Source organism: Lepus europaeus, chromosome 5, assembly GCF_033115175.1.
Source record: "Lepus europaeus isolate LE1 chromosome 5, mLepTim1.pri, whole genome shotgun sequence".
Lineage (NCBI taxonomy): Eukaryota > Metazoa > Chordata > Mammalia > Lagomorpha > Leporidae > Lepus > Lepus europaeus.
The window spans coordinates 1,471,296-1,497,896 of NC_084831.1; the positions used below are offsets into that span (position 1 = coordinate 1,471,296).

General features: G+C 66.7%; 1 protein-coding gene across 5 annotated transcripts in view; it reads left to right on the top strand.

Annotated features, from left to right (window-relative positions):
- PRDM16 (PR/SET domain 16) overlaps nt 1–26,601 on the top strand; it is a 246,776-nt gene that overhangs the window by 200,834 nt on the left and 19,341 nt on the right. For 4 of the 5 annotated variants that reach the window (XM_062190314.1, XM_062190315.1, XM_062190317.1 and 1 more), the window contains 5 exons: nt 11,194–11,328; nt 19,969–20,071; nt 24,072–24,282; nt 26,067–26,214; nt 26,297–26,450. In XM_062190314.1, coding sequence (XP_062046298.1) covers nt 11,194–11,328; nt 19,969–20,071; nt 24,072–24,282; nt 26,067–26,214; nt 26,297–26,450 — 751 coding nt within the window. The remainder of the gene's footprint in view (nt 1–11,193; nt 11,329–19,968; nt 20,072–24,071; nt 24,283–26,066; nt 26,215–26,296; nt 26,451–26,601) is intronic. The other variant, XM_062190316.1, reaches the window with a different exon arrangement.

Consider the following 26,601-nt stretch of genomic DNA (forward strand, 5'->3'; position numbering starts at 1 on the left):
GCCACCAGGCTCCCACTGGCGCTGGGAGTGGCGAGGGTTCTGGGATGGTCCCCACTATGGTTGGGGGCCGCCTGTGGGAGAGGAAAGAGAGGCGACGGGGAGAGGGCTTCCTGCAGCCGAAAGACCCCCCCCACCGGCATTTGGGACAGGCCGCCCACACCGCGAAGCCACCCCCACCCCACCACCAGGCTGTGAATCACGAGGGGCCCGCAGGCTGCCGGGTCCCCAAAGGCGACAGGAAGGAGAAACCAGGAGGCCCCGTGCTGGCAGCTGGCGGCCCGGGTGTCAGCTGCGGGCCAGAGGTGTGCAGGCTGGGTGCTGCCACCGCACAGGTTGTAAATTCCGCCCAAGTGGCTCCTGTCACTTGCATTCCACAGTGGCCAGAAGTGATGGATGGGAATCCTCATTGGTGCTAATCAGGGCCGTCTGCAGGCTGAGGGACCCCTGGCGGGGCGCGGGTTGCACGTAAGTGCGTGCACAGGGCACACAGACACACATGCATTCGCACACACACACACATACCCGCACACGCGACTGGCCTGTGGGGCCCGGCCAGCAGGAGAGGTCTGGGCAGAGAGCGAGAGGAAGTGCCCCCGTCTGCCCAGGGCCCCAGCTCGCGGCCTCGGCGGCCGGCGCGCCCCTGCTGCCGTGGGCTCCCCCGGCACACGCCGTCAGCTGCGAGGTGAGGAGCCCCGGCCGCGCCTGGCGTCTTTGTCCCGGCCTCGGCCCTCCGAGCCCGCTCCGCCTCCCGCGCCCTTGCCCGGGCTGGGCCCGGCGCGGCTCACAGGGCGCCCTTTTACTGGAAGTAGCAATTCGGAAAGGGGCTAGTAGCGAGCTGAGAATATTTGGATAAACTTGACAGCCCCGAAGACTGAAAAAGACCTTTTGTTCCCACCGAGGAAAAGGCCTCGGCGCCCCCCCCCCCGGCTCCCTGGAGCGGCTCCAGAAAAAACGGGGGTCAGGGCAGGAACGCGGCGAGGGCGTCTCGTGAGCGGTCCGTGCTCGGGCCCGAATGTTTATTATTATTTATCTTATTTTTTTACTGGAACGTGTGGTTAACATCCTATTGCATAAGACCGGGCTGTAAGTGTGCCTGGGAGCCCCGCGCCGGCCGGCAGGTCCGCCTGCACAAAGAGGACGTTGTGGCGTTGGGGGAGGGGCTGCACGTGCGCTTCGTGTCGCTGGGCTGTGTGGCCCAGCCGCGCCGCCCCCGCGTCCCCACGCGTCTGCAGCCCGGCAAGCAAGCGGGCGCTGCTCCCAGGGGCCCGACCCTCCTGGGAGGGGGCCGCCTCCTGGTCCCGGCCGGGCGTGGTGAGGGGGGAGGCGCCAAAACAAACTAATCTCCAAGTCCTTTTACACTGAACCTTTCGGGAGCCGTCGCGTTGTCTAGGGAGGGATGGAAAGAGGAAGTGGGCGCGGTTTTGGGGGGTTTTGGAGTCCCCGGTGGCAGAGCCCACGAGTGGACGGAGGGGCCGGCCGGCCTGCTGCACACCCAGCCCAGGGCACAGACGGGGGGAGGCGCCCCGACCACTGAGACGCAGGATCACTGCGTGGGTGGTGATCTCATGAGTCTGCTGTTTGTAGAAAATGAAGCTGGATGTCGAGTCGACAAGAAACCAAGCTCGTCTTCGAAACGAGGCCGTTAGGGAGACGGCAGCTGCTCTCCTTAGCCTGAGATCCCTTAGAAACCATCGTCCTATAGAGAGAACCGCCAAAGGGAAGTGATTTCAGATGCCAGCCGCGGTCACGTCGGGAGCCTGGGGGCACCGTGCACGCGTGTGCCAGGCCTGGGAAGCCCCCCGGGACCGCGCCCACCCCTGCCGTCGCTGGGCTGGCTGGGCGGGGCACTGCAGGGGACAGCTCTGGCCACTGGCCTTTGAATGCCCGGCTCAGGAGCCAGCCCCAGGACCAGAGGTCCCCACAGCTCTGTCTGGAGGGACGTCTGGGGAAGGGCTCGGCCACAGAGACCACGACGCAGCCTCAGGCAGCCGGGGCGCCTCTGACAGAGCCTCCCCATGGCTCCTTGCAGCACAGCCCACAGTCCCCTGGCTTGTAACCGTGCCACGGGGCCCCCGGGGGGCCGGCTGTGCCGTGCTCTCCGCTCGGAGAGGCTGCGGGCCTGGCCAAAACAATGTGGACCCCGTGCGTCACAGAAGCGCTTGGGACCGGGTTTTTAAGAAATTGTTCGATTCTGCTCCCTGGGCTTGGATGCGCACTTGAAGGCACCGTGAGCACCTACAGGTGCAGGCGCTTTCCTCCACGGGCCTCACTGTCAATTTCTTTGACGGACACCGCGTTGGGGAGCAGGGCTGTTGAACGGGACCGGCTCCGTTTATCGCTCAGAGGCCCCTGCCCACCTCTGTCCCTGCGTCATTCCAGACACGCCCCTCCGGCCTGCCGTGCCCGCACTTGGGGCCCCGGGAAGACGGCTCAGGCTGAGCAGGCGGCCAGGGCAAGCTGAAGCAGGCGGCCAAGGCCCATCGCCAAGAACCCGAGCGTTCTCTGAGTCCAGGTGGGAGGATTCCAGCTGAGAAGGCGCCGTGTGGTCCAGAAACCCAGCTCTGCCGTGCACAGGGTCCCAGCCGCTGGGCTGCTGGGAGACGGAGCAGGCAGGCCCGGGAGCAGCATCGTCGCGGTAAACCATCAGAAGGAAAAGCTCCTCTCCCGAGAGAGGCCCGAACCCAGGCCGGCGTCTTCCTCTGGGCCACTCCGTGGAGACACCAGAGCTGGCCATGGGCAGGCCACGGCGTCTACACCAGGAGCCTCCTGCGTGGCCGTGCTTGTGTGGTGCGAGGCTGGCGAGGGCTCTGCGAGGGCTGGGCCCCGGGATTTGCACTCTCCCTAAGACTGACCTCAAAGCAGCAGCGTGGCGGGGAAGGCAGCAAGGCCCCGCCCCTCCGAAGCCACGTGGCCCGGGCAGAAGGGAGAGGTTAGGCATGGGCCAGGGGCGAGAAGGCCAGCTGGGTCCTGGATGCTCACCAGACCCTCGCCCTGCACCTGCTGTGTGCTGGGGCCTCCGCTCTGGGGGAGGGGTCCCCGTCACACTGTGCACACAGCTCCAACGATGTGTGTGGGACACGGAGGGGCAGGAGGGGACGCCCCAAGTTTCTTGGGGACCTCAGTTTACCATCCGCCCTCCCAGGCCTCGCTGGCTGCTCCAGGCCCTCTCCATGTACTGTGGTTTGTCAGTCACTGCCAGTGTAGACCTTGCCACACAGACTCGGATCCCGCGAGGACCTCACCTTCCCAAGGGGGCCGGGGTGGCCTCCCAGGGTACCCTGTGCTCTGCCAGGATGCTCCCTTGTTTCTCACTGGGGAAGACATTAGTGTCCGGGCTCGCCTGCCTCGTCCGTCCACTCTGTGTCCACTCACCCACCATCTGCCTCCTGGTCACCCACCCACTGACGTACACAAATGCCCATACATACGTGCATACAGTCTTCAACCCACCCGTCACCCGTCCATCACCCGTCCATCACCCGTCCGAGCTCCGTCCATCACCGGTCCATCACCGGTCCATCACCCGTCCATCATCCGTCCATCACCCGTCCATCACCCGTCCCTCACCCGTCCGAGCTCCGTCCATCCACCCGTCCATCACCGGTCCATCACCCGTCCATCATCCGTCCATCACCCGTCCTGCCAGCCCTCCACTGGCGGAGATAGTCAGGGGCACTGACTGGCCACTCGTCCTGAGCAGGGCTCCGGGGAAGCTTCCACGGCTCCGGCCGCCATCCTCAAGGAGGGGAGAGGTGAGCCAGGCGGGAAGGGCCAGGGTCCACGGCGCCGGTCCTGAGACCACAACCTGTGCCCGTTCCTTCATCCAACAAGGCGGATGTAATGTGGGGGGCTCCCTGCGCCTCGGTGCTGAGCGCCAGCAGCCGCCCAGTGGTGCCCGAGCACAGGGCTGCTGACCAGACCCTGCTCACTGCCCCTGCCCAAGGCTGAGGCGGGAAGAGCCCCAGGACCCGGCTCTGCACAACCCCGACCTCTCCAGCAGCTGGGGTGAGCAGCCAGAGCCACTCGCGCCTCCAGGGTGCCTGCCGTGGCTGTCAGTGGTGATGGGGGCTTTGATGGAGGCTGAGGGTCCTGGGCCCCTGGGCAGCTCCCGCTGAGAGGCGGGGGCAGAGCTGGGCAGGGAGGCCAGGCATTGGGTTCCCACGCCAGGGGGCACTTGTCCAACCAAGAAGTCCTCTGGGCTGCCCCAGGGCCCGGCTTCCCACGCTGGGCTCCAGCCCGCTCTGGCTGCCTCTGCTCGGCCGTTGTGGGGACGCCCTCCCACTTCCGCTGCGGGCTGCCGCTCGCGAGCTCTGCGGTGTGTCACCACCCAAGTGGCCGAGAGAGGCTGTGAAGGTGACACCCGCCCGGGGCTGTGCCTCAGCACCGGGGAACCGCTTCCTGTGGGCGGAGCCCGGGGCCCACCTCATCTTTTCTATGATCAAAACCAAACCAAAACCAAAGTATCTCGGTTTGGAAAGTCGCCGCGGAGGCCTTACTGTGCACACGCCGGGCTCAGGCCCCGCCTGCTCTCCACCCCGCGCCAGTCAAACTCGGCTTTGAAAAAAGCCACGTGGGCTTCGGTCACCTGAACCCCTTCTGGCCTGCTCAGGCTGGCCAGGAGACGCAGCCAGGGCCACACAATTGCCCGGGGTCCCTCCGTGCCGTCCAGAGACAGGGTTGGGGCCGTGAACTTGGTCTGAGGAGCGGAGCTGGGGTCAGGGCGGACCCAGATGATTCTTTCCAAGCTGGGACTCGGGGGACCCTCACGGGCGGGTCACCCAGGTGCTGGAGGTGGTCTCTGCCGGGGACATCCGTGCTGGGAGACCCACACAGGTCTCGGTTTCTCCCACTTCAGCGCCGGGGCGGGGGCGGGCCGGCACCAGGGAGCACTGGTGAGCGCCTTCACTCTGGTTGGTTTCCTTGAGGTCAGAAATGGCAGGCAGAGCCCTGTTGCAGCAGGCCGGTGTCTGGGCGGGAGGCTCCGAGGCTGCGGCTACCGAGCCGTGGACAGGCGAGGGCCCCGGGGCCACCGCCGCTGTTTTCCTGGCTTTGACCTCATTGTCAACACCACGGTCAAAATTCCATCTCAGTGCTGAGACAAACACCGGGCAAAGCTGCAGAAGTCGGCCTGGGGCACCCGGCAAGCTGGGTGCTGGGCGCATCGTCAGGTGACAGGGACCCAGGACCTCCCTCCTGTGGGTGGCGAGTGAGTGAGGCCCAGGGAAAGGCGTGCGGGACCCACTGCACCCTGCACCCGGGGGAGAAGGCCGGGGGACTGCAGCCAGGAATGCACCCGCCAGGAGTGGGCCGTCCCTGCCAGGCCGGCAGAGACCAAGGCTGGTCCCGGCACGTCCTGCCCGATTCGTGCTTGGGGCGTGGTCAGAGCGCAGGCCAGGGGTGCTCCTCGCTGTGCTGGTCACCCCGTGGCTCCCACTCAGAGCCCTGGGTGGAGCTGGACCTGCTTGGGTGGCCTCCCTGGGGGCTTCCCATGGGCCCAAGGCCACTGTGCTGGTAGAATTCCCCAGCACCGTCGGGGTGCACGGGTGCCGTGCTCGGATCCGTGAGAATAGATGTGTTAGGACAGATTGTGTGACTGGGGTGCTCCCGGGGGAGGGATGGTGGCTGGGGAGGTGAGGACAGGCAGGGAGTGACTGTGCGGCCTCTTCCGGGGGACCCAGCTGCCTGCCCTGAAGGGGGCTAGGTCCCGGTAACCTGGGTGCACGGCTCACGGGGCCATGGGAGACGCGATGGAGGGTGGACGTCGGTGACTCCCACGTGTGCATTCTTCAGGCTGGCCCCAGGCTGGGAGGATCTGCTGGTCACGGACAAGGTGTGGACACGGGGCATCCCCGGCACCTTCCTCTGCCTGCCGAGCCCCATTCGGTGGCAAGGCCTTGTCACATAGCATCTGAATCCTGTTCCCTGCTCCGGGGGCTCCCGGGGACCCTGGGACCCGGAACTGCCCTGGGGAGAGCAAGGTCAGCCTAGGGAGGGGACCCACGAGCCCCCCACCCAGCTCCTCCCTGAAGCAAACCTCAGAAAGTGCACCCCATCTCTCCCTATCTCTGTCTCTCTCCATGGACATAGGAGGGCGCTGGGCTTCATTGTGAAGGAGTGGACTCCATGCACTGTCCGTGGGTCCTAGGGAAGCCTCCCTCTCCCCTACCTCTCCCCTCCATCCCCCCACTCCCCTCCTTCTCCGTCTGTCTCCCCCCAGCCCCCCAGCCCCCCTTCCTTCCTTTCCCACCACCGCCCCCTCCCAGCCCAGCTCAGGTGGGCTCCAGGCCCTGTGGCCCCGGCCAGGGCTGCAGTCTGCCCGGCACGTGTGACCCCATCCTGCCAGCCACGTTTCTCCTTAGCACTTGGCCACGTGGCCACCACAGCCACTACGGCCCCTAAGGAGTGGCAGGACGGGGCTGAGGGTTTCCAGGATGCCCCCTGCCCTGGCCATGAGAACGGACTCTGTCTCAGACCGTAGATCCACCCAGTCTGTGTGTGCTCACACGTGTGCGTGTGTGTGTGTGTGTCCACACGTGTGTGCCTGCAGACAGGAGAGACCCACGGCTCATGACTGGGGCCACTGCACTGGAGCAGCCTGCAGGCCCTGTGAGGGGCGGTGAGGGTGACAGGGAGAGAGCCCTTGCCAGCTCCAGCCGGCTCCCGGCTGCCAGGCCGACGCCATGCGCTGGTTCCCGGGAGCGCCGTGACAGCGGCAGGACGCGGGCCCTGCAGAGGCTGCCTCCCGGGCCGGCTCCTTCCTGCAGGCTGAGTCCATTAGGCGAGCTGACGACAGACGCCGCGGCAAACCCGGCTGGGCCTGCGCTGGCCGAGCCGCCGGTGACAAGGGCAGGAAACCTCAGCGGATGGCCAAAATTCTTGTCAAGGTTAAGAGGATTTGTCCATCCCTTCGTCTCATAACGGCATTTCTGACGGGGGTGGTTTGTGAGCGTGGGAGGAGGCCTGCTGGGGGTGATGGGCAGGGGAGCGGGCGGGAGGAGGCCTGCTGGGGGTGATGGGCGGGGGAGCGGGCGGGAGGAGGCCTGCTGGGGGTGATGGGCGGGGGAGCGGGCGGGAGGAGGCCTGCTGGGGGTGATGGGCGGGGGAGCGGGCGGGAGGAGGCCTGCTGGGGGTGATGGGCGTGCTCTGCAGGTTCCGGGATTCTTGACTGTCTGCCTGACGCAGCTCTGAGCGAGGCGTCCAGGGTGACCGTGCAGGGAGCTGGATTCTAAGTCTGCCAGGCCCCAGGCCACTGCCCCTAGCTCAGGCCACAAGCAGGCTGGGGGCTGGACTGCGTCCTCCCTCCCTGTCCCTCCCTGGCTGGTGTCTCGGGAAGACAGAGCTGAACACGTGCACCGGCCTGCATGCGGCCACTCCCAGTCCCCGCCGGCCTCCTGCGAGGCTCCCAGGGGTCGGAGCAGAAAGACCCGAACTCGGGCCCACGCAGTGTCCACCAGGCAGGACATCCCCCGCCCCAGGATGGGCACGCATTGTCCAGCTGGCACCGGAGGCCAGCTGAGGTCCACCAGGCGGGGGCCGGGGTCACCTGGCTCTGTCCTCATGGGTGCTAGTAGCTCTTGTTCCAAAGGAGATAGCGCGGGGCCCCGGGACCCCTGGACCTGCCTTCTGCCCGCAGAGCACATGAAATCCTGTGTCTTGCCGAGCCAGGCCGGAGAACCTTGCTCTGTGCGGGCAGCATCTCAGCACTGGGGTCAGGCGGCCGGGTGTCCCGGGACCTCAGGAGAGGGGCAGTGACAGCAGCCACCTCGCAGATCCATGGCCGTGGGCCTGGTGCTGCCTGCACACCCAGCCTCACCCCGGGACCGTGGTCTGAGGCCCCCAAGGCCCCAGCTTGGCCACTGGGGAGCCCCTGGGGAAGAAGGGGCAGGAGGTGAGAACGGGCAGGCGCGTCTGCGGCCCGCATTGCACTGTCTGCACCTGGCACTGGCCCAGCCCCAGCTGTGCCCCGAGGGCAGCCTGAGCGAGGGCCGCGGGCTCCACCGGGGCGCCTTGAGCACCTCCTCGGGCTCAGGCCGAAAAGCCGCAGCTCCCAGCCTGCCCCCCTGCCCCTGCTCTGTCCTCTGCTGTGCACAGGGGGCCCCCAAGACCCTCACAGGGCTGGGCCATCGGACTGGGGCCGGGACGCGCTCTGGTACCTGGGGTGGGGGAGGAACCCAGCAGGCCCAGCCCCCCCCCCCCCCGCCCATCTCCCGGGGGCCCCGAAGCTCTCCTGGAGAGAGACCTCTCCCAGGCAGACGGACCTGGTCTTTTCGGGAGGAAGGGGTTAACGTAGACCTCCTGGGTCACCGCAGGACACCCAGCGGGAAGAGGAGAAGCCCCCCTATGGCTCCCAGGGGGTCGGGGGTGAGGGCCAGGTCTTCCTGGCATGGGAGAGAGGGAGCTGGGCACTGGGAGTGGCTGGGAAGGAGAGTGGAGCCCCAGGGCATGGCGGGGTGGCCTGGTGCTCAGGGCCAGGGCCCTGGAGGACAGAGACAGTCTCTTACGGGGGGTGCGTCCACGTGCAGGGTGCTCCTGCTCCCCTGGCTCCGGGAGGCTGGGGGCAGGGCGGGGGAGACGTATCCAGGTTCCTGCAGAACTTCCCAGAGGGTGTCGGTCCATGCAAGAAAGATTTCCAACCAAGCAATGCCTTCACCGTGGGGTGGCTGCCCATGGACCAGCTTTTGGGCAGGATGGTGGCTGCCCAGGGGCCAGGCATTGGGCAGGGTGGTGGCTGCCTGGGGGCCAGGCATTGGGCAGGGTGGTGGCTGCCTGGGGGCCAGGCTGTAGGGCAGGGTGGTGGCTGCCTGGGGGCCAGGCTGTAGGGCAGGGTGGTGGCTGCCTGGGGGCCAGGCTGTAGGGCAGGGTGGTGGCTGCCCGGGGGCCAGGCATTGGGCAGGGTGGTGGCTGCCTGGGGGCCAGGCTGTAGGGCAGGGTGGTGGCTGCCCGGGGGCCAGGCATTGGGCAGGGTGGTGGCTGCCTGGGGGCCAGGCTGTAGGGCAGGGTGGTGGCTGCCCGGGGGCCAGGCATTGGGCAGGGTGGTGGCTGCCTGGGGGCCAGGCTTTGGGCAGGGTGGTGGCTGCCCAGGGGCCAGGCTGTAGGGCAGGGTGGTGGCTGCCCGGGGAGGGCGTCCCTGTTCCAGGGATGGTGGTGACAAAGGAGGGAATCCAGGGGCGGGCAGGTCCTCTGGGGCCTCTGGGGCCTCTGGGGCCTCTTCTCAGGGGCGGATTTCACGGTTTCCAGAACACACTGGCTGCCCCGCGAGGGACACACTTGCAGCACACATGCAGGCACACACATGTACACACATGTACACACAAGCACACACATGTACACACAGGCACGTGCGCACGCACACATGCACACGCAGGCACACGCATGCCTCTCCTCTCTCTCATGGTGCCCAGGCACACACACACAAGCTCACGCAGGCACATGCATGCCTCTCCTCTCTCTCACGGTGCCCGGGCACACACACACAAGCTCACGCAGGCACATGCAATGCCCACACACTGGAGAGGGAGGAGCCTCCATGTCCTTGGCCAGTGACGTGGACTTCCTTCCAGCGGCTCCGTGGAGAGACAGGCCCCGGGCCCTGGAAACCCAGGCTGAGTCGCCCCCGAGCCACACCAGGCCCCAGGAGCAGCCCGGGCAGCAGGGTCCTGGGTGATGGCTGGGACAGCTCCCGGCGTCATTCTCCAGCGCACCGGTGGGGACAGAGGGAGATGGACACTGGCGCCCGGGCGCCCACGCGCTCGGAGCTGTGGGGCAGGGGCAGCCGGGGGCAGCGGCAGGGAGCTCTGTTGGCTTTGGGGGCCCAGCCTCTCCCCCCCGTGGCTGAGGCAGCCCAGGTGCCCCGGCTGGGGGAGGTGTCGCCAACCACAGCGCGGCCGGGGGTCTCTCAGAGGTTTCCTGTCAGCGCTGTCGCAGGCAGGAGGCCTCGCTGCCTGGGGGGGGCCTGTCCCCTGTGGGGTGGTGGTCCTGGGATGGGGTGCATGGGACTCACGGCCGGCCCTGGGGAGCACGGAGCCCAGGCTGGAAGCAGGCCCAGGCCGCAAGGCGGGGTGGCATTCCCGCCACCACCACCAGCCTGCAGCTGAGCTGAGCCTGGGAGCAAAGCCTGCCCACACACACGCACGGGGTCTCCCAGGCCTGGCGTTCAGGGCCTCACCGCCTGCTCCTCGGGGACCCCCGGGTTGTTGGCTGGTGGTGGCCAGGGGACAGAAAGCAGGCAGAGCAGGAGAGAGGCCGAAGTCCCCTCCCCACGGGCCTCCCCCACCCCGGGACCGAGGCCTGTGGTGCACAGCCAGCCTCCAGGGCCTCGCTTGGCCCCCGTCCCCCTGCCCTGACCTCGCTGGGCCTGCTGACCCCCAGGTCCCATCCCCCAGCCCCTGGGCACAGCCCTTCTACCTCCGGGGCCTCCGAGTGGCCCCTGCCCCCCCCCCCCCCCCCCCGCTCCCTCTGTCCCGGGCCAGGCTGGGCGGCCTGGGACTTGCCCAAATGCGCTGGAGGCTCTGCAGTCAGAACCCAAAGCCGTCGCTGAGCTGAGCAGGTGAGGGGCAGGGGCTGGACCCCACCTGCTGCCGCCACCCCCAGGTGCCCTCCTGGAGGGCAGGGCGGCGCCAAATCGGAGACCGCGGCCGAGCAATGGCCCTCGTGCCTCGTCAACCACCGGCAGTGGAGCGAGGCCAGGGGCTGCCGCGTTCCCTGGGCATGGTGGGCAAAGCCGGGCATTCACTCGCCGCTGCGTGGGCACTGACGCTTCCCAGTGTTCCCGAGACTGAAAGCTTGGGGACCCTGTGCAGACTGACCCGAGCGTGCACACGCGTGCACACGGCAGACGCCCCCCCAGGCCCGTGTGCAGCCGCACACCAGCGACACCTCTACCTTCTCGAGCTCACCGCCCCGAGCTTCCTCTGCAGAGGGCCCAGGGCTCGGCCCCAGCGGCCCCTGCTCTCTCTCAAGTGGGGAGCTCAGGCGGCGCTGACGCCTCGTTTTGTCGCCTGGCCCTGGCTGTGATCCGCTCGGTGAGGGAAGGCGGCCCCCACCCCTGTGCTGGGCGTGGGCAGTCTGGGGGGCACCGCGGGCCTCGCTGACATCCGCCGGGCCCAGGGCCCAGGTGCTCACGGCCCGCCTGCCCCAGGGCCTTGGGGCAAGCACACAGCCTGCCCCTGACTCCTGCTTTTGCTCCGTCCTCAGCAGCTCTCCGAGGACCTGGGCGCGGAGAAGTTCTGTGTGGACGCCGGCCCGGCGGCGGGCAGCTGGCTCAAGTACATCCGTGTGGCGTGCTCCTGTGATGACCAGAACCTCACCATGTGCCAGATCAACGAGCAGGTAGGTGGGGCTCCAGCCGTCCCCATGGGCACGGCCCCAAGACTGGCCGGGGTGCCCCGTGGCCAGAGGCCTCTGCTGAACCCCGACTGGTGGTGGTGCAGGTGCCTGTGCCCCTGGGGAGCCTCTCCCCCCCCCAGTGAACGACCTCATGGGGGGCTGCGGCCGCAGTCCTGCCGGGGCTGGCAGTGCCGGGTCAGTGTGAGGAAGGAGCAGCCAGGACCACAGCACAGGGCCCACTTGGCCTGGGAAGGCCACTGCCCAGGAGCCCTGGGAGCCCAGGAGCCGTGTGCAAAGGGAGCTGTGTAACCCCGTAGAGCAGGAGGTCCTCACTGGCCAGGGCGCCAAGACCCCGGGGACAGACAGACCAGCCTGCGAGGGCATGGCCCCGTATGCTGTAAGCCCTTGCCCGGGGCAAACCCGTGGCCCCACCAGCACTGAGGGACGCCTGGAACCGTGGCTCCAGCCAGGCCGGCGGCCGAGGACCCCGTCCCACGTGCTGCCTGCCTCCTGGCCCCGGGTGGCTTCGCTGCGCCAGCCTCCCAGGCTGCGGGCAGCACTGGCGGGGTCGGTGACCAGGGGAACAGAGGCGGAATCACTCCTGACGGCCCTGGTCTGCCAGCGGCTCTGGCCGTGGCTGTAATTCCAAGTTTGCACGTGGACGCCGGGTCTCCTGGGCGGCGGCCGCCGTCTCTGTCCCCCGAGTTGACTTCTTCCTGCAATGTCTCAGGCTCCCGCGTGGCTTCCTCTGCAAACGTGAATTCTTCCACTGTGGGGACAGAGGCCACCCTCCCCTGGGGACCTGGAGAACCTGGGCGGCCCCGGGCTGCGGCAGACTCTGCACGGAGAGTGGCACCACGGCCGCCGCTGACTGCGCTCCTCCGCCCGGGGCTGCTGGCCGTGTGGCTCTGTCCGAGCCCAGGACTGTGGGGAGGAGACCCCTCCCCCTGACGGCCGGACCTCAGCTGCCTGCCGGAGAACCAAAGTGTTTGAAAACAAGCTGTGGCCGGCGCCGTGGCTCAACAAGCTAATCCTCCGCCTAGCAGCACCGGCACACTGGGTTCTAGTCCCGGTCGGGGCGCCGGATTCTGTCCCGGTTGCCCCTCTTCCAGGCCAGCTCTCTGCTGTGGCCCGGGAAGGCAGTGGAGGATGGCCCAGGTCCTTGGGCCCTGCACCCGCATGGGAAACCAGGAGAAGCACCTGGCTCCTGGCTTCGGATCAGTGCGGTGCGCCGCCCGCAGCGGCCATTGGAGGGTGAACCAACGGCAAAAAGGAAGACCTTTCTCTCTGTCTCTCTCTCTCTCTCTCAGTCCACTCTGCCTGTTTAAAAAAAAAGAAAGAAAGAAAGAAAGAAAGAAAGAAAGAAAGAAAGAAAGAAAGAAAGAAAGAAAGAAAGAAAGAAAGAAAAGAAGCTGTAATAGACAGGCGGGTGTGGATGGGTGGATGACAGACAGACAGACAGACAGATAAAAAGAGTAACAGTCCGTACCAGAACTTAAATAATCAGGACTTAAATAAAAGAATCTTGTGCCCTTGCAGAGCAGTGAAATTGGAGAGGAGACTTAGCTTTTAAAACAAAAACTATTTATTGATTTGGAAGGTAGAGTTACAGAGAGCGAGCAGGAGAGACAGAGAGGTCTTCCATCCACGGGTTCACTCCCTAAATGGCCGCAATGGCCCAAGGTGGGCCAGGCTGAAGCCAGGAGCTTCTTCGGCATCTCCCACATGGGTGCAGTGGCCCGAGCACCTGGACCATATTCCACAGCTTTCCCAGGCCACAGCAGAGAGCTGGATTGGAAGTGGAGTAACCAGGGCTCTCATTGGTGCCCATGTGGGACACCGGCACCGCAGACGGTGGCTTTACCCGCTACGCGACAGCGCCAGCCCTGGAGACTTGGCGATAAGGCACCAAGGCTCCCATGAGAACACGCCCCCCCCCCCCGGAGCTTGGCTTGGGGGTGCGCCTGTCCCTGGCTGTCCCTGGCAAAGCGCAGCTGCGTGGCAGGTGCACCGCGTGGCTGGGGCCGGGACCAGGCTCTTGCAAGCTGCAGACCGGACTAGCGCGAGACCCGGACGTCTTGCTCAGAACATCTGAGCCGAACTCCACTGCAAAGCAGGCGCCTTTGCGGCCTCTCCGAGACACGGGAGGGGGCGGTCAAGGAGCAGCTCGTCTCCACGGACCGTTGAGTTGTCACCAAGACTTCAGCAAGCCTCGTCTCAGCCCCACGAGGGCCACACATGGCACGGAGCCCTTTACGTGACCAGGCTTGGCATGGCCGGGGCACGTGGCACGTGGCACCTGGTGCCCGCAGAGTGGCGGCATGGACTCCCCTGTCCCATGAGGAGGTTGAGCTGCAGCTCCGCCCCAGCCTCAGCCCAGGCTGGCCCCGGTGCCCACACCCAGCGTCCTGCCCGGGCTCCGTTGCACACGGCCCCGTGGGGCTAATTCTCCCCGCCTTGTGTCTGGGGCTGAAGCAAAGCCACGCTCAGAGGGAACTGCACGTGTGACCCCCAGACAGCCCGCAGCACAGAGGAACCCCTCGCTGGGGACACTTGCAACCCCTCCACCCTCACGGGAGATCGCGCCCTCGTCCCCAGGATGCTCCCTCGCCCACCACGGGGGACACCGTGAGGACGGGGCAAGGGAGAGTCCCAGCAGCCCTCCTGCCAGCGGCGCCTCGACCGTAAGTCACGTGGCAGCCCCTGGGGTGCTAGGGGCGTGGGAGCCAACCCAGGCTGGAGGAGACCCCGTGGGCACGGACAGGAGGCGGCTGGGCCGCCAGGCACCTCGCGCCTCATCCAGCTTTGAATTCCAGCAATCCAAGGAAAATGAGCTCCAGGCCATGTTTTCCTTTGAACGAGCCCGAGCGCGAATCCCCTCCAAGAAGCCGCCCTCGGAGCCCCTGGCAGGCACCTGCTGAGGGAGTGCAGTGACTCTGTGGAAACTTCTAGAATGGGACGCAGTGGAGCACACGGCACGGGACCTCAAGGCAAGGCCATGGCTTCCCGGGTGCTGGCCGCAGAACCACGGCTTCCCTGGAGGCCACCTGTGGACGCTCGGCAGAGCTGCGAGAGAAACTTCCAGAAATGTGACGCAGAATGCATGGTGCATGAAGGCGGGATTCTCTGCAAGATGGAGACGCCGCGCCAGGCGCCCAGGGCTTCTGCCGGGATCTCCCAGCACTCGTGGGCTCTCACGGCCTCGCCCCATGCACGGCCTCGCTCAGCACAGGAGCCGGCACTGCTCACACCCACGAGGGGACCACAGGCACCGACGCCTGAGGTCACAGAACATGGCAGAGTTTGCCCGCGGCATCGGCAAGGAATACAAGGGAGAAACCCGAGAGCCACGTGCTGAAGTTCCAGACTGACCTGGGCCCCGGGCTTCAGAGGCGGCCACAGACCAGGGCGGAACCCACAGCAACCCGAGGCAGAGGCTCAGGTCCCGGGCAGACGCTCCGGGGGCGGCTCAGGCTCTCAGCCGGAATCTTCCGCCAGGGGGCCCAGAACTTGTGCACCCTCCAAACCCCTGGGAGGGAGCACAGGGTGGAGGTGGGGGGGACCGGGTCCTTCTCGGCCATCACGGGGCCTCCTGGCCCTGGGCACTCAGGCTCTGGGGGCACGAGCCCCTACATCTCACTGTGCAGCTCACGGCTCCCCAGGCAGCTGCCCGGCCCACGGGCCCCCATGTCACCTCCACGCCCCACACCCCTGCCTGGAACAGGGCATGGCCGGTTTCTGTGCTCCTGTGTGGCCGCTGGCCAGTGGGCGGGCACAGACACCAGAGCACCTGGGCCCAGGCAGTGCCAGCCCAGGGGTTCCCTCCCACTGCAGGATGGGGGTTGCGGGTGTGCCGGACGCCCTGGCTCAGGTCCCCACCACTCTGTGAACTGGAGTCACCCCCATGGCTGAGGGACTGGGAGGAGTGAGGTGGGGAGGGGCTGCACACAGGCCCAGCCCCCAGCCTCCACCCCTGGGGCCCCCCTAACCGGCACCCCCTCCTCGCGTCTCCGGACAGGGTGCAGAGCAGCCGGGCCTCAGCAGAGGCTATGAGCTTCCTCCCGGGGCTGCGCCCAGCATCTGAAAGGTGACTTGCGGTTTTGCGTACGCACCGGGAGCCCGCAGCGGGCGGTGCTGGGCCTCGCCCGGCGCCCTCGGCTCAGGGTTTTCCTGTTCCTGAAGTACCAAAGGCTTTGGGGCAGCCGGGGGGCAGGAACGGGAGGGCCACAGCAGACGCTGGGGGCCTTGTGGGGTGGCGGGCGCAGCCGCAGCTGGGCCTCGGTGGGCACCTGCCGTGCCGTACCAGCAGCACCGTGGCACGCTCCGGTGCCCGGTCTCATCTTGGCCTGAAGCCGAAGCGGCAGCCCCCCCATCTCGGGCCCTTTAGGCGAAAGCCCCGCCCCTCCCCCACTGTGCTCCGACTCCCCCCTCTGGGGCCCCCCGGGGCTCCTCCTCCAGCGGTTTTGAGGTTTTGGGAGACGAAGACAGGGTTTGTTCCTGGCTTTGTTGCTTTACCAGGGCTGGGCAATGCGGGTGGCAGGCAGAGCGGCCGCTGGCCAGCGGGGCTGGGGCGGGGACGTGGAGCAGGATTCGGGCGGGGGCTCCGGGCCCCGGCACATCTCAGAGAGGTTCCCAGGCCAGCTCACCAGACACTGCCCCCCATACCCTGCTGTCCCGAAAAGCAGCCCTACTCTGTCCTGCTGTGCAGCCCCCAAGGCGGGCCAGGCACCCGGAGAAGACAGCACCAGCCCGTCCCAGGGGCGGCCCCTCCGCAGCCTGTGAGAGCCCCCACGGCAGCCGCCCCGTGCCCAGCCCCACGCCCAGCCCTCCTCCCTGCTGGGCCCCCACGAGCACCATTTGGTCCCCCCACTGCCTGCTCCCTTTGCCCCAATCCTCTCCCCTCCGCAATTTTTTAAATTAAAATCATAAACTTCTACTCTGTTTGGCTCAAATGGTTGATGGATTTTCCCTCTGAAAGTAAAACAGGCCAGACAGGGGAGTCACTGTAGCATTTCTTTTTTGTATTTATCTTTTTAAATTTATTTTATTTATTTGAAAGGCAGAGTTGCAGAGAGATGGGGGTAGAGAGAAAGAGAGAGGGGGGGGGAGAGGGAGAGAGAGAGAGAGATAGAGAGAGAGAGGTCTTCCATCTGCTGGTTCACTCTCCAAATGGCCACAATAGCCGGAGCTGTGCCGATCTGAAGTCAGGAGCCAGGAGCTTCCTCCAGGTCTCCCACGTGGGTGCAGGGGCCCAAGTGCCATCTTCCACTGCCTTCCCAGGCCATAGCAGAGAGCTGGATTGGAAGAGGAGCAGCCAGGACTTGAACCGGCACCCATATGGGATTCTAGTGCCGCAGGTGGAGGCTTAGCCGGCTACGCCACAGCGCCGGCCCCCATGCCCATCCCCTTTCATACCTTCCACCGCCCAGTCCAGCACGATGGTGATCGGCTCTGAGGACTGCGGATGAAGGCGTCATCAGCAGAGGTCGTCAGGGACGACGTGGGCCCCGGTTTCCTTTCCTGTGCTCCATGTCCAGAGCCCCCGGCCAAGGAAGAAGGGGCGGACAATGTGCTGTGTTTGAGCCGCTTGGGAAGACCACAATCTATAGCAGCAAGATAGCAAAGGTCCCGACACAGATGGGAATCTGCTTCACCGTGACCTGGCTAGGAGCCCACTGCCCGGGCCCTGCAGGCTGCCCGTGCCTGCTGCCCCGCGCTCCCACCCAGCCCAGGGAGAGCAGGCCGGAGGGACAGGGAACGGACACAGCGTGCCCGCCCTGCCACCTGGGAGCGTTGCCCTGTGTGGGTTTCGTCCAAGTTTTCACTTCAGAAGTTTCAGATTTGCACGGTGACCACCGTGCAGTTCTCCAAGGAGTTCCCACGCGCCCCGCACCCAGCCCCCGACGCTGGCGTCCTGTCAGTGTGGCACGTTTGCCTCGGTCTGTCAGCCCCAGGGCACTGGATGTCCACAGTGGGAGGACAGCGAGTGGCTAAGACACCCGGAAACTTCGGGATCCTGGAGGCCACAACCCGAGTGCTCTGCAGAGGTTAAAAAATAGAAAATGACCAGGGCTAAACCTGTGAGCCGACCCCTTCGGAAGGCCCGGTGAGAGGTGGACAGGGCCCCTGGGGACTCCGCCTGGCAGAGGGCTCAGAGGCCGCCCGCCGCCTGCCCGCCCTTCGCAAGAGGCTGCAGGAACTCGAGCACAGGCAAACCCCGAGACCGGGGATGGTGCGAGGCGTCCGTGCCGCCGCTGGGCTCGGCGCCGTGGAAGCATCGCCTGTGCCGCCCTGGGATGTCCTGCACGGCTCCTCGTGCCGCACCGAGCAGAGGGGCAGACGTGGCCAGCAGGCCACTTGTTGGAAGAACTCATTCACTCCTGGCGCAGGGCGGAGGCCGTTGGTGCCACCTGGGCCAGACCCTCGGAGGGATCCAGGGACTTCGGCAGCGCTGCCGTGGGTCCCTTCTGGGACTGGACAGGAGAGCAAGCCGGTGCCTCCTTAGGTCTCCCCGTCTGGGGGGCGGGGTCTTCCCCTGGGGACTGCTCGGCTGCTACCAGAAAGACTTCACGGCCTGGAAGGAGGCAGCAGCCACAAGCTGATGGCCGGCTGGGGACGTGACGTCGCCAAGGGCTCGGCCTGGCTCAGCCTACCGTGCCCCAGCCGGGGACCCTGCCCCAGCCGGGACCCTGCCCCAGCCGGGACCCTGCCCCAGCCGGGACCCTGCCCCAGCGTGTCCCGCCTTCTGCTGAGAACAGGCTCCTCCAGGGTTTGTCCCAGAGCTCGGGTCCATGCGAGGAGCTGCCTGTGTGTCTGGAACAGAGCCCCCTTCCCGGGCTGGAGAGCGTGGTGGTCCGCGCGGTCCTCATCCAGCGCCGGCCTGGAGGGCGGAGCCGGGCCGTTTGGCAGCCTGGTTATTTTTAAAGCCGTTTGGAGACGTTTATTGGGCAGTAAACGGGCTGTTAAAGGGCTCCCGCCCTCAGAGCCTTAAACCAAACAGAAACTCCCGGCCTGGCGCTCACACACCGCGGGCACTCAGCGCTGTCACTGACGGTCAGGGCGCTGGGGCGATGGGCAGCAGGGGCCGCACTGGCGGGGTCTCTGTCCCTGAGCTCATTCCCAGCTCCTCCTCTTGGCCTGGAAACTGCAGGGCCGGCCGGGGCTTCCCGCGTGAGTGGGAGGAGGGGTGGCACCCCTGGGAAGTCACCGCGTGGAGGGGCGGCGCCCGGCAGCGCGCGGTGTGGATGCCTCGGTCCGCAAGCTCCGGCTCCCCAGAGGCGGCCTTGGCCCGGGAGAACCCCGGGCTTCTGCGCGCCGGGCCGGCGGGGCCTCGTGCGCGGACGCCGGGAAAGTCCCCGCGCTCTGTGCCGCTGCCCGCCCCCCACCCCGCCGCTCGCGGTCAGTTCCGGCTGCCGGCCCGCCCGCCCTGTGTCCCCCGCGCGTCCCGCAAGGCGCCCGCGGGTCCCCGGACCAGGTCGGCGGCGAAGGAGGGAGGCGGCTGGCGCCCCGCGCCGGACCCAGCCAGAGCCAGAGACGAGGGATGCGCGCCGCGGCCAGGTGCGCTCCGGTCCACTTAGCCCCGGACCGCGGCCCGCGCCTTCCGCTCCCACACCAGGGCACCTTGCGCCGCCTCCCACCCCCGCCCCCGGCCCAGCCCGCTCCCGCCTCCTCTCCACCTGTGGCTCCGACTTGGCGGTCCGGCCGTGATCACAAGGCGGCTGTTCAGCCACTGTGTGATGGTTTTAGACAGAACACAGCTGAGGCCTGAGCGACGCTTGGTTTAAACAGAGGAGCTGATTCGACCCGTCTCTCTTCTCGAGTTTTTCATTTTATCTTTGTTTATTTTGTTTATTTGAGAAAGAGAGAGACAGAGTTTCTGTCCGCTGGTCTACTCCCCAGATGTCCTCCGTAGCCAGGCCAAAGCTAGGAGCCGGGGACACAACGCAGGCCTCCCCGGGAAACAGCCTGGGGTCAGGGCCTGGGGCGGGCGGGGGGGGGGGGCACATGTAGCCAAAGACCAGCAGGGCCAGCAACCAGGACCCCCCCGACACAGCAGGGGCGGCCGTCTGCCCCCAGTCCCTGCTCCCGGAGTCAGCACCAGCCCTCTGCTCTCTGCACCCCTCCCACTTCAGCCCCCTCCTCACCAAGGGACCTCTCAGGAGGGACCCCGGCCCCAGGTCGCCCTGGGCAGGTGGGCTTGTCTGGGACCTCTCCCCAGCCCCCCAGCCAGTCTTGTGGCCTGGCCTGCTGGTCACTGCTCCTATGCCGGAGCCCCAGACACCCGTGTGTGGGGGGCGGACCCTGGGCTGCCCTGAGAGACGCCCCTCCCCACCGTGGGCCTGTCCTCCGGGACTCTGCTGTCTGAAATGATGGAGTTGGCTTCACACACTTGGCACGGACAGAGACCCGAGACTCCACCAGACCCCACTCTTGCCGATCTCCCCCAGGGAGCCCCCGGGCTGGGGAGCGTGGGCGAGAGGGACCCTCACCCTTGGTTTTGCACCCCGTTACCCGTGTCCCCAAGCTGGACAAAGCAGATTGAGAAGGGGCTCAGCTCCTCTTGGGCAAGAGCTCCGAGGGGCCGGGGCCGCGGGGGGCCGAGGGGACAGCGACACTCACCTTTGTCTCTGACTTCTGCCCTAGATTTACTATAAGGTCATCAAGGACATCGAGCCGGGCGAGGAGCTGCTGGTGCACGTGAGGGAGGGCGCCTACGCCCTGGGCGCCGTGCCGCCCGCACTGGATGGTAAGATCCCACCCACCTGGGGGCGCCGCCCGGGGGCTGCCAGGGGCTCCTGGGGATGTGGGTGCATTGGCTTTGAGCTGAATTCTCAGTGAGGGTCCCAGGTGATTCAGTGACTGTCCCAGGGGACTTTAGGGAGTTGAGGAATTTGCGGCTGACGCCGTCACGTGCGGAAGAGCCCTCGTACACCCCATGGCAAAAGCGCTTTGCGCCCACGGGGCCCTGCCCTGCACTGTGTTTTTCGTCGGCTTCCGGAACCCCTGGCTGTTCCCACTGGGACAGCAACGTGGAAACAAAATCCCAAAGGGGGCGACAGGGTAGCGTCTGGGCTGCCCCTGAGCGCCGGCGGCCATGAGCCCCAGAGTCTCCTTTGAGACAGGACAGGGGCACAGTGCGGCGCAAAGCAGGGCCCCTGGCTGGGGGCTCGGGTCCCAGGGAAGTGTTGGGGAGGGATTCTCTGCGCAGAGAGCAGGGAGGCGCCGGCAGCAGTTGCAGGCGGGATGAAGGCCTCCCGGGGTGCTCGGGAAAGCCCCGGCCTCGCCACTGGGCTCGGGGGCCTTTGCTCGCTCTTCCAGGCCCCTGGCCTCTGGGCAGTCCCAGGGAGGCTGCGTCAGCCCCGCACAGCCCCGACCTCACGCCCACCCACTTTACCGCACTGTGAACAGAAAAGCAGTTGGCCCTTCTGCCTGCCTCCGGAGCCGACGCCCACTCGCGATAGACAAAGGAGAGGCCCCCGGCTTTTTCTTCCCACCCGGGACACAGCTTAGTGCTGACGGCCGCCGTTCCACCGAGCCACGCAGCGTCGGGGTGCGGTGACGTTGGCTGGCCGGGCGTGGGAGTCGGCGGGACAGCTCCGAGGCCGGACCGGACAGCTGGGCCTCGTGGACCGCGGCCGCTGGCTGTCGGAAAGGACGCCTTCACCAGCCGGGTCCCGTCCGTGCCCTCCTCCGGAGTTTGGTTTTAATTAGGGCCGTTGAGAAAAGAAAAATAAATGGCGAGATCTGAGTAGCGGGAGGAAGATCTCATTTCCCTTAAAATAATTGTTGAAAAGACCTGTGCGTCTCAGATGACACAGGAGCGCTCCAAAAGATAAATCTACTTAACCCAGCGCCCGCGTCCGCCCTGGCATTTCATGTGTATAATGAAATTTCTTTCTTCCAGAGGTTCTTTAAAAAAAAAAAAAAAAAAAAGACCCTGGATTCCTGTCTCCCACCCCCTCCAGCCCCAATATTAAATAACCTGCATCTACATTTTCCTAATAATTTATCAAACGTTTGTGGGCTAATTGCTTCGCACACACAATGGCCCGACATCAAATATTTGACTTTTTCCCTCTTTCCCTGTCAAGACTGCGCTCTGCCTCCCCAACAGAAAGAAAATGCAACAATGTTCCTCACTAAGATAATTATCATAAAAAGTCTTTTATCCCAGCGCAGCTAAGTGCAGCCGGGCACTCAGCCCCGTGGGGAAGGGGCGGAGGCTGCAGCCGGGCACATTAGCATCACGGTGCCACCGGCACCAGAGCCCTGCCTTCTCCGGAGCCATTAGGCACGGACCTTCCCCGTGGCATCCCTGCCCTGCCGTGAGGCGAGCTGCGCGTTCGGGAAGCGGAGCTGGGTCAGCAGGTGGACCTCACGGCCCCAGCCCTGTGCCCCCGGCTCCAGGGGCAGCTCTGTGTGCCTGGCTTGGGGGGGGGGAGGTTTGCTGGGGACCCCTCCCAGGTCTCCTGGGAGGGACGACGGCCTTGATTGGCTGCCCTGGGTGGGAGCCAAGCCTGCACCCCGCGGTCCCGGGGCCGGAACGTTCTCCCTGACCGTGGCTCCGTGAAGAAAGGCAATGGGGGTCTTGCGACAAGTGTCAGCGCTGAGGGAAGCCCCTTGCAGATCTGTCGCTGCCGCGACTTTCGGCGCTGCTCTGAGGCTCGCGGGGAGAGCCGAGACAGGTCTCTTTCACGAGGACTTCTCGCTCTGGGGGAACATAAAGGCAGTCATATTCCATTGAAACCCGCTTTTCTTTTTAGAGAGGCTCGGAATAATGTGTTCGCCACCCTCCCCGCCAGACGCGGCACAGAGGATGTGGGGGACTGCGTGGGGCGCGGGAGAGCAGACAATGCCGAGCGCTTCTCAGAACAGGGCGCCTTCCCCGGGGCTTCTTTCAAATGGGATTGCTCACGCTGCAGAAAGGGGGGCGGCTCCACGAGGGCCCCCGGCCGCCCGACCACACCGCTGCACACCCCGGCGCGGGGGGAGACGTGGCTCAGCTGAGCCGGGACCCGGGAGGAGGAGCGAGAGGGCAGCGCCGGCCACCACGGCCGCCCCCGCCGTCCCCAGGGGGCCCTCGGACGCGGGAGGACAGGCTGGACGTTCGCTGACGTCCAGATTCCAAACCAGGACTGGGAACACGCTGCTGCTCGGCGGCCGGTGGGTGGGGCCGGCATCGCTTCTTGTCTTTGTTTTCCAATTTCAGCTTTGGGATTGTTCTTGCCTCGAGAAAGAGCAAAACAAAAACTGGCCTTTCTGACTGAGTGGCCGAGGCGCTGGAGGGAGGGTCCCGGCCCGAGCGGCTGCGTGGGGCCTGGGGGGGCCCGCCCTCCAGGGTGGCCCTGTTGACAGACGGGCAGAGGGCTGCCCGCGAGGGTCACCCAAATGCTCACAGCCATGATGCTTTCCTTGTGACCTTGCAACCACCCTGCCTCCCTGGTCCCACACAGGGCAGCGGCTGCACCAGCAGGAACCTGCCCGGCCTCTTACAAAGCGCCCTCCCCGGTGTGCGGGCCGGGCCAACTCCACCCAGGCGCCAGGACCGTCCTGCCCGGGGGCACCCGGTGGTCCTGCGGTACCAGTGCCACTCGCTGGGAGGACTCTGGGGCGGGTCCTGCAGCCTACGGTGCCTTTCAGAGTGGGAGGGAGATTGTTCCGGAGCTGAGTCCCCTGTCCCCTCCCCACCCTGGCGTGCCCCCTCCCCAGACCCAGGGTGCGTCCAGCACCCACGTGGGATTGGGGCCCAGCACATCCCCAGACAGCTCCAAGTGGTGGCTTCCCCACACATCCACACGTGCACACGTGCACACAGGTATAGTCCCACAACACATACATGTTCACACACAAACATGTGCACGTGTGTTCACACATACACAGTTGTAGACACGCTGACACTCATGACCGTATGTGCACATACAACAGGCACCTTCACTACCTGTGCCAAATACACAGATACGTGTACTGGTCACCCATGCATAAACACACAGAAAACATGCACAGGTAACACACACACCAACATGCACACAGAAACATGTATGCATGCGAAGTATGCACACACATGAGCCCTGCGAGGATGCACGTTTGCACACACACACACTAACTGCACGCGTGCAGGGTTGAGCCCAGTGCACACAGACTCGTGCAGCCAATCACACACTCACGGGTGCAGGCCCACACACCTGTACACACGGCCACACAAACCTCGAAGCTCTGACACGCACACACGGGCATGGGCACCCAGCCCTCACGCAGCCGCACGCACGCATCCCCCCCGAGCACGCAGCTGCCCTGTGCCGGTCATTTGTGTGAGACGCAGGCTCTGCCTTGGGTCGGCGGGGGGGCTCCCTCCAGGCGGAAATCTGTGGGTCAGGAGAGGCTGGGATGCGCCCGCAGCACCCCCAGCCCGTGCCGGGATTACGGCTCCGGGCCGACTGTTTGCCTTGGCACGGTGGTCAGGATGCTGCCTCGTAAACTTAATAATAGCTGCCCCCTTTTAATTTGTTTGACCTTGACGACAATAATTTATTATATGCACTGGAGCTCTGTCGTCTTTCTTCTCCTAATTCATAAACAAAGCGCTCAGCTTGGCTTCCTTCTGCACGCCGGGCGCGGGGCCTGAGACGCGGGAGGGGCCCTGTGCGGCTCAGTCTCCCATGATGCAGAGGCCGGGGCCCCGGGGCCCTGTGGGGTGGGGCTGGGTGTCAGGCGCACCCACCCCCTGCCCCGTCCTCTCTCTCCCGCAGGGGAGCCCGCCTTCCGCTGTGAGGACTGTGACGAGCTCTTCCAGTCCAAGCTGGACCTGCGGCGCCACAAGAAGTACGCGTGCGGCGTGGTGGGAGCCGCGCTGGACGAGGGCCTGGCTGAGGGGCTGCAGCCCCAGGGCCTCGGCGGGGGCGGCGACGGGCAGGCCCACGAGTGCAAGGACTGCGAGAGGATGTTCCCCAACAAGTACAGGTGCCGCCCGGGCCGTGGTCACCCCTGCCTCCGCCCCCCCCCGGGCCAGCAGCACCCCCTGCCTCCGCCCCCCCCCGGGGCCAGCAGCACCCCCTGCCTCCGCCCCCCCCCGGGGCCAGCAGCACCCCCTGCCTCCGCCCCCCCCCCGAGTCCTCCCCAAGCCTGGGCCGTGGTCACCCCCTGCCTCCGCCCCCCCCAGTCCTCCCCAAGCCCGGGCCGTGGTCACCCCCTGCCTCCGCCCCCCCCCAGTCCTCCCCAAGCCCGGGCCGTGGTCACCCCCTGCCTCCGCCCCCCCCCCCGGGGCCAGCAGCACCCCCTGCCTCCGCCCCCCCCCCCGGGGCCAGCAGCACCCCCTGCCTCCGCCCCCCCCCCGGGGCCAGCAGCACCCCCTGCCTCCGCCCCCCCCCCGGGGCCAGCAGCACCCCCTGCCTCCGCCCCCCCCCCGAGTCCTCCCCAAGCCCCCCCCCCGGGGCCAGCAGCACCCCCGTCCCTCCACCCCATCCACCCTGACAGGCCAGGGCCCTGGGGCAGGTGGGGATGAGCCCCACCCCACCGACATAAGCCGCCGCCCACTGTGGGGCGGGGCAGGTGTGCAGAGGAGCCACAGGTGCCTGCCCTCCGGAAGCCACAGGCCCCGCCGGCCTGCGCGGTCAGGGCTGGGCCGCAGAGAAGCCAGAGAAAGAAAGAACACAGGCTTGACCCTAAGCTGTGCAGAGCCCCGGCCCAGGGCTGCTTCCGGGAGACCGTCCCAGGCTGGGAGGGGGGTGACCATGGCTGGCCTCCCCCGGGAGACACACACACACAGCCCCTCTCAGATGGTGGGGGGTCCCCTGGTCCCCAGACCCACGGTGGCAGCCGCCGGCCCAGGAGGGACTCGAAGCCAAGGGCGCGCAGAGCGGCCCTAGTGAGGGCCAGATGCAGGCAGCTGGGGACAAGCCGCGCTGGCCCTCTGTGCCCCAAGGCCCGCTGGGGTCAGGACACAGGAGCTGTGTGCACCTGGGAAGGGGGAACTTCCTGGGTGGAGTGGGGAGGCCCCGGTGCTGCCGGCTGTGCTGGGGGGCTCCCTCTGGGACAGCCTGGCCAAGTCGGAGCCAAACCCCATCAGACCGCTAAGTGGCCGCGTGATGGCCGGGACTGGCCGCCACTCCCATCTCTGGCTCCCCAGGGGGCGGGGACAGGTGACTGAGGAGCAAGTGTGTGGACCAATCCCGACGGAGGCCTCGCGTGAGCGCCACCCGGGACGGCTGCGTTCTCGTTCCACAAACACATAAATCTCAATTAGCAGCGGGGAAAGAGACTCGGCCGATGCCCGGGCAGCGGCGTCCCTGCCGTGAACGGGTGGCTGGGCCGTCGTTAACGGGCTGTGATTAACGGTGAGCCCGGGGACGGGGTGGGGGGACAGGCGGTGTCCCCAGAGGACATCGGGGGCACTCGGTCCTCCAGTCGGCACGGCCCCTCCCTGCAGCTGCTGCCCGCACCGTGTCCCGTCTCGGGTCCCCCCTCCTCTACTCCCGGCCTGCCCGCCACCTCTCCGTGTCCCCACGCCCCTCGGGGGCTGCGGGCAGTGCAGAGCCCCTCTCCCCCTTCTCTCTGCGGCCCCAGCTTAGCCTCAAGGTCATAGTGGCCTGGGGCCTGGAGTCCCGCCCCTCTCCAGGGACCCGGGAAGGTGGGTCTCTGCCCCGGCCACCCGTCTGCCCGTCCAAAGATGAGCCGAGTGGGGGGGGGGAGCTCCGGGGGGCCGTGGTGGGCAGCCGGGCCGGGGTGACCTGTGACCTCTGGCGCAGCCTGGAGCAGCACATGGTGGTGCACACGGAGGAGCGGGAGTACAAGTGTGACCAGTGCCCCAAGGCCTTCAACTGGAAGTCCAACCTCATCCGCCACCAGATGTCCCACGACAGCGGCAAGCGCTTCGAGTGTGAGAACTGCGTGAAGGTACCGCGCGGCCCGGGGGGCTCCGGGGGCGGGGCCGGGCGGGGCTCCGGGCGGGCCCACACCCACGCGGCTGCCTCCCCAGGTGTTCACCGACCCCAGCAACCTGCAGAGGCACATCCGCTCGCAGCACGTGGGCGCCCGGGCGCACGCCTGCCCCGACTGCGGCAAGACCTTCGCCACCTCGTCCGGCCTGAAACAGCACAAGCACATCCACAGCACCGTCAAGCCGTTCATATGTGAGCCGGGGGGGGGGGGGAGGGGCCGGGGGGGCGCAGAGGGGCCGGGGCGGGCAGAGGGGCCGGGGCGGGCAGAGGGGCCGGGGGGGGCAGAGGGGCCGGGGGGGGGGAGAGGGGCCGGGGGGGCAGAGGGGCCGGGGGCGGGGGGGGG